The sequence below is a fragment of the Thrips palmi genome, unplaced genomic scaffold (assembly GCF_012932325.1).
Source record: "Thrips palmi isolate BJ-2018 unplaced genomic scaffold, TpBJ-2018v1 HiC_scaffold_11, whole genome shotgun sequence".
Classification (NCBI taxonomy): Eukaryota; Metazoa; Arthropoda; class Insecta; order Thysanoptera; family Thripidae; genus Thrips; species Thrips palmi.
In genome coordinates this window covers 9,123,502-9,130,714 of record NW_023144622.1, presented here as the reverse complement: position 1 = coordinate 9,130,714, position 7,213 = coordinate 9,123,502, and the positions used below count along the sequence as shown (strand labels likewise).

Here is a 7,213-nt window from a genome sequence, read left to right as displayed (position 1 = left end):
TCAAAATGAATTGTCTTTTATAGGTTATGGGGCCCGACCAGCTCCCCTGCTCCGGTGTCTCGTAGATTTAGGGCGGTTTAAGGACATGCTGGTCCAGCCGACTGACCACCTGTGAACCAGGAAAAATCGGATTAATCTTTATTTGCTTTAAGCGATTATTTTATTAGTTTTTATTTGATTTTCTGTATTATTCACTGTGGTATAATGCTGTTTAAGGACATGCTGGTCCGACCGGTCTGCCATCGGTCCACGGGAGTCACCCAAAGTTGCTTTATCGAAGATTTAGTGCTTTTTAAGGACATGCTGGTCCAGCAGACTGACCATCAGCGAACTTTTTTTCAACTGGATGGTCCATGCTGTTTAAGGACATGCTGGTCCGTCCGGTCTGCTAGCGGAAGTCTCACTGGCGAGGTGAAACCTAAGTCTAAAGGAGGGCACTTCATACCTACTGATTGGCCCAATGGAACAAAAGCCATAGCCCTATGCGCTTGGCATTTTTAGCAGCGCAGGTAAGCTTAGGGTTTAACAAGTGAGTCTCTGCGTTGCAAGGAGCCCACAGGGGGAATTTTTTTAAGGGGGGGGCACCCTAAAGATCGGGGTTGTAGACAGTAAGGTGGGGAAAGAAGCCCCTGCAGTAACTTTCTTTTTTGATGCCTTTCACGTAGAGGACGTTAAAATGAGCGTCTTTTGCCACATCGTCTCTTCGAGAGATCATAGGCACTAAGCCCAGATTCCCATGGCATTCCATGGATATTTGTGACCAAAAATTTTTGGCTTTACACCTCACAGGAAAAAGGAGAAGGACAGGGTGGGGCAAATGTGACCACCTTAAACTCGTCTGTTGGAGATTTCCAAACAGACGAGTTTAAGGTGGTCACATTTGCCCCACCCTGTCCTTCATCCTTTCTCCCTGATGAGGTTGTAAAGCACAACAATTATGTGGTCACAAATATCCATGGAATGCCATGGGAATCTGGGCTTAGTGCCTATGAGTCTCTTGAAGAGACGATGTGGCAAATGACGTCTCATTTGAACGTCCTCTACGTGAAAGGCAGTCAAAAAAGAAAGTTACTGCAGGGGCTTCTTCCCCACCTTACTGTCTACAACCCTGAGTCTTTAGGGTGCCCCCCACTTAAAAAACTTCCTCAGCTGTGGGCTCCTTGCAACGCGGAGACTCACTTGTTAAACCCTAAGCTTACCTGCGCTGCTAAAAATGCCAAGCGCATAGGGCTATGGCTTTTGTTCCATTGGGCAAATCAGTAGGTATGAAGTGCCCTCCTTTAGACTTAAGTTTCACCTCGCCAGTGAGACTTCCGCTAGCAGACCGGACGGACCAGCATGTCCTTAAACAGCATGGACCATCCAGTTGAAAAAAAGTTCACTGATGGTCAGTCTGCTGGACCAGCATGTCCTTAAAAAGCACTAAATCTTCGATAAAGCAACTTTGGGTGGCTCCCGTGGACCGATGGCAGACCGGTCGGACCAGCATGTCCTTAAACAGCATTATACCACAGTGAATAATACAGAAAATCAAATAAAAACTAATAAAATAATCGCTTAAAGCAAATAAAGATTAATCCGATTTTTCCTGGTTCACAGGTGGTCAGTCGGCTGGACCAGCATGTCCTTAAACCGCCCTAAATCTACGAGACACCGGAGCAGGGGAGCTGGTCGGGCCCCATAACCTATAAAAGACAATTCATTTTGATTTTCAATTCATTGCACAATGACTTCTGAAATGGATCTGAAGTACAAGCATCCTTGCACTGCTCTCATCGTGGGCGGTACTGGGGCGGGAAAGACATTTTTCATGAAAAAACTGATCGAAAACAGAGAAAATGTGTTTGACACTGTCTTTGAAAAGATTATATTCTACTTTTCTGAATGGCAACCACTCTACGAAGAGTTGTCTTCATGTGTCGATTTTCGACAAGAATTACCTTTAATGAGTGATCACCCAACAGGCGAGGGTCCAAAATTGGTGATTATTGATGATTTTTTGGAAGAAATTAAGTCTCATGGTAAAGAACTCCTTAAATTTTTTATAAAGGGTTCACACCACAGAAATTTGTCCATTTTCTTTTTGAGTCAAGCACTATTCCCTGACGGGCTCAGACAAATTAGTTTGAACTCCCACTACATTATTTTATTTAAAACTTCGCGAGACTTGGCCCAAATAAGAACATTTTGCTTGCAAGTTGACCCCCTGCACTGGAAAGCTCTTCTTGAAGCGTATCAAGACGCAACACAAGCCGGTCATTCTTACATTCTGTTCGATTTTCATCCCCGTCAATTGGACCACCTCAGAATCAGAACCAAGATTTTTCCTGACGAGTCATGTGTCATTTACATTCCCAAAGCAAAGTATAAAAGGGACCTCGAAGGGATGGTTTAATCATTGCTAAATGATGGCTCCCAGGGTGCAGTCACATCGTGCTGTCCTGCAAGTCCTTCAGTCGGCCAAACCTAACCTCCGTAAAGCGATTCTGCGTGAATCAGATAAAGCGATCATTTTCGCTATTTGTGAGATCATTGACAATCTCCTTCTTGGGAACATACCCCTCAGTCCGGCGCAAAAGTCAAAACTCAAGCGGTACCGCACGGACTTTCGCCGTTTAGTACAAAAGGGTGAGGGTTGGAAAGCCAAAAAAGAACATCTTGTTCAGAAAGGAGGTGCCTTCCTCCCCTTGTTACTTTCGATTGTTGCTTCCGTACTGCCTAGCCTTTTCAAATGAATCACGTCAAAAAGATGATTCTCGTCCCACACGACAGTGTGGCGAGATTGAATGACCCCTCTCCCTCTGTCTCCCATACTCAAATGAGTGCACTAGACAAGGAAATGAACTACATTTTGCGCAAACAGTACGCTGACGACTCTGAAAAATGGAAAAAATACAATGAGGCGCTTCAACGCTACCTGCATTTTTCCCGAGAGTCAAACAAGCCCATCTCTCTCGAAATAGCCACTGTTTCAAGTGACAAAGACGAAAAAGAGAATCCTAACCCTACTTCGGCCATCAGACAGCAATTAGCTTCTGTGGTCCCCAAAACATATAAAGACCAAGCTGTTAAAATTCATGATTATTTAGCAGTGGTGGTTCTCCCGTCACGTGGGATAACAACGGTGTCGTCTCTCTCAAAGGAACCGCTATTCCTCATTCTAATATCATTGATTTGATTTCCGATCTGACTCGAATTCGAAAGAATTTTGAGCCACACGGCGTTACTCAGTTCATTCAAACCCTCGCCCAGTTAAACCTTCCTCTTGACTTGATTGGCAACGAAAAAAGAAGAACAGCTATTCTTCAAGCCAAACAGAGTGGTGGCAGTCTTCTTGTCACACAACCTCCGTTAAAAAAGGCCAAAACAGAAATAAAAACTGTAAAAGTTGTTCCCACCAAAAAACATGCCTGGAAAACTTGGTGATATTTTCCATGACCCCAAGCACCCCGCCTCCTACAGCTCGGCCTGGAAACTTTGGCAAGCCAGTGGGGAAAAGAAAGACAAAGTAGAAGATTATCTTCAGGGGGAAGACGCCTACACACTGCACAAACCTGCGAGACGGAATTTCCCTCGAAATGTCACTTATGCAGATAATATTGATGAATCCTGGCAAACTGATTTGACAGACTTGACGGCTCTGAAACAAGATAATAAAGGACACACATTTGTGTTATGTGTCATTGACGTGTTTTCAAAATTTGGGTGGGCCATTCCACTTAAAAATAAGTCTGCTCCCTCCATTGTCAGTGGGTTTGAAACTTTGTTCAAAACCACTCCGCGACGACCTGTTCGCCTTTTTTCAGACAAAGGAACTGAATACAAGAACAAACTTGTACAGCAGTTTCTAAAGAAACACAACATCACTTATATTTCCACGAATAACCCTGACATTAAATGCAGCATAGTAGAACGTTGGCAAAAAACAATTAAATCAAAATTGTTCAGATACTTCACTGCAACTGAAAATTATTGCTATGTGGATGGTACACTGGAAAAAATAGTGCATGCTTATAATCACACCTATCATAGATCTATTAAGATGAGGCCTGTGGATGTGACCGAAGACAAAGTACTGGAGGTATATAATAACCTGTACCATGGAATGAAACTTACAAACAAAAAAACGAAGTTTAAGGTAGGCGATTATGTCAGGATCAGCCGAGAGAAAAAAAAGTTCGAGAAAGGACATACCTGGAACTGGTCGGAGGAAATTTTTAAGGTCATTCAGGTCATTCCTCATGCGTTGCCGGTGTACAGGCTGGAGGATCTCGATAAGGATCCAATTGAGGGGACTTTTTATGACATGGAGCTACAAAAAGTCACGAAGCCGGAGGCCTTCAAAATCGCATATATAGTGCGATCAAAGGGGAAACAGAATAGTCGAAAGCACTTGGTGCACTGGAGAGGTTATCCTGAGAAAAGTCGTTCCTGGATTCTAGATTCAGACGTAGTCAAATCATAATGGATTTCTATGCCTTTCTTCCAAGTAATGCTAGCCCCGAAATATACCCCCTTAATAAAACATCCCATTTTAAAATAGAGCTCTCAAAGCGAATGGAGTTGCATGGCCAATGGCAGGCTGCTCTCATTGAGCTTCACTATCCAAACACGATCGCTCAAGTGATTGAAGGGGAAAACGAAATCACGTTACTGGCGCCTGGCTCTGTAGACACGGTTTTTGTCAAACCCGGCTGCTTTCCTTCTAAGTCCGATTTTCTTGAGGCAGTAAACATTGCGGTGTCGGTCCTCAACAATGACATTGAGGGTGACCCGCCACTGAGCGAAACGACTGATCGCCGTGTTGAGTTTCAGCCCTTCCAGCCGGAAAGACCAGATATGAAGGTCCACTTTTCCCCTCGCCTCGCATTGCAGCTCGGTTTGGACCACCACGGCCCTTATCCTGCAAACGAAAAAATTAGTGGCGTCAAGCCCGTTGAGTTGAGTTTGGGCATTCCATCACAACTCTTTATTTATATGGATATTTTGGCTGATCAGATCATAGGGCACACGAGGGCCCCCATACTCCGCACGGTCCCAGTAGATATAAATGCACGGTTCGGCAGCATGACTATTTTTCACTGCGAGCATCCGATTTATTTTGATATAAATACCCGTTCGTTTGACACGATCCAAATAGATATAAGGGACCACGCAGGGCGTTATCTCCCATTTGAACACGGGACGTTGACCTTACTGGTACACTTTAGACAGGTGTCTTAAGAAAAAAAATGGCTCCTCAAAACCAAATAACGAACCATTACGTCACCCAAGCCGGTGGCGGTTTAGGGCAATTTTACGCGGGTAGTTCCTTCCAGAAGGGTTACGGTATCGGTTCCTGGCTCGGCGGGCTTTTCCGTACTATTCTCCCCATTCTCCGGAGCGGTGCGTCGGCCGTGGGGAAGGAGGCGGCCCGGGCGGGAAGCGCGGTACTGGCCGATGTCGCGGGCGGTGCGAATTTCCGGGGAAGCATGAACAAACGCGTCGGGGAGGCCGCGGGCAACCTGGCCAACCAGGCCAAAAGGAAAGCTGACCAAATGGCAGGGTCTGGTGCTATAAAAAGGCGCAAACAAGCCCCTCAGGCTCATAACGTTCCGAAGTCTCGTATGAGAAAGACCGTCTCTAGTGCAGACTACTTTTCTTAGAGAAAAAAAATGGCATTTATGCATGCTGCTTCTTCTGAGTGTCTCCGATCTGAGCTGGATTTGTGGATCATTCCACCCACTCAGACCGCTCTTGAATCAAGTCATTGGGTTCCTCACAAACCCCTGACCACACTCGACGCGTCCAACACAGTCGAGTTCTCCATACCTGGAGTGGGGCATGAGTACATTGACCCCGCCCACACTCTTTTGTATGTCAAAGCCAAAATTGTGAAAGACAATGGTGCTGATATTACCGCTGCAGACAACAGCGATGCTGCTCCTGTTAATTACGCCCTCCACGCCTTGTGGAGTCAGGTTGACGTGAGTCTTAATCAAAAAGTAATCTCTCATTCAAGCATGACCTACGCCTATCGTGCCTATATCGAATCACTTATGAATTACGACACATCGGCAAAAGATTCTCACATGACTCAGCGTTTGTGGTACCAGGACACGCCTGGACATTTTGATTCTCTTGACGGCGAAGAAAATGTGGGTCTTGCGACGAGGCGGGAGCTCACTGAAAACAGCCGCGCGTTTGAGATGATGGGTCCACTACACGTGGATTTCTTCAATCAGGATCATTTCCTTCTGAATAACGTTGAGCTCAGAGTCAAGCTCACTAAAAACCGAGACGCTTTTGCCCTCATGTCTACGGCTAGAACAGAGCGCATCAAACTTTTGGACGCGACACTCTATGTTCGCAAAGTAGTAGTGTCTCCTTCGGTGCTGTTGGGCCACGCCCAAGCTCTTGAAAAGTCACCTGCTAAATATCCTGTGAATCGAGTTGACATCAAAACAGTCACGATAACACAAGGGCTCCGCGATAAAAATTTAGACAATCTATACATGAACCAACTTCCTCAAAGAATAATTATTGGCTTCGTAGACAACCGAGCCTTCAATGGGGATTACACCTTAAACGGGTTTAATTTCCAGCATTTCAATTTGAATTACCTGAGTCTCATGGTCGACGGCCACCCCGTCCCTTCTCAGCCCTTAACTCCTGATTTTCCTAACGGGCTCTATATGGAAGCGTACAACACTCTGTTCAGTGGCACAGGCCTGCACTGGAAGGACGAGGGCAACAATATTAGTTTCCCCGATTATCCTCTGGGAAATGTACTTTACGCATTTGATTTGTCCCCTGATCTTTCAGCCAGCGAACCTCACTGGAACCTCCACAGGCAGGGAACACTCAGGCTGGAACTCAAGTTCGCAGCACCTCTTGCCCAACCTATAAATTGCATTGTGTATGCCGAATTCCAAAATCTGATTGAGATTGACAAACATCGAAACGTCGTTGTAGATTATAACGTTTGAAAAATTTAGTAAAAAAATATAAAAGATTAAAAACCAAATACAAAAATAAAAAACAATCACTTAAAAAAAAAAAATGGATGGGCTTTCCTTAGATTCGCTCATGAAAAGAGATAAACATGTGGCTCCTATGTTCGAGGGCGTCTTTGCCTCGGACACACTACCACATCGGCTACACAAACGCCCCGCCTTGCTGATTGCCAACACGGATCCTATTTCAAAACCAGGTCAGCATTGGGTTGCTTTCT

The 7,213-nt window shown here is 45.1% G+C and overlaps 1 protein-coding gene across 1 annotated transcript; it reads left to right on the top strand.

Moving 5' to 3' along the window:
- Window positions 1-5,654: 5,654 nt before the first annotated feature.
- Window positions 5,655-6,968, top strand: LOC117639728 (uncharacterized protein F54H12.2-like). The gene has a single exon (XM_034375604.1). It carries the CDS (start codon window positions 5,655-5,657, stop codon window positions 6,966-6,968), a length of 1,314 nt encoding a protein of 437 aa, XP_034231495.1.
- The last annotated feature ends 245 nt before the right edge of the window (window positions 6,969-7,213 follow it).

What these genes read in the sequence shown, in the direction of transcription:
- LOC117639728 (XM_034375604.1), top strand. Translation starts at nt 5,655, where the DNA reads ATGGCATTTATGCATGCTGCTTCTTCTGAGTGTCTCCGATCTGAGCTG.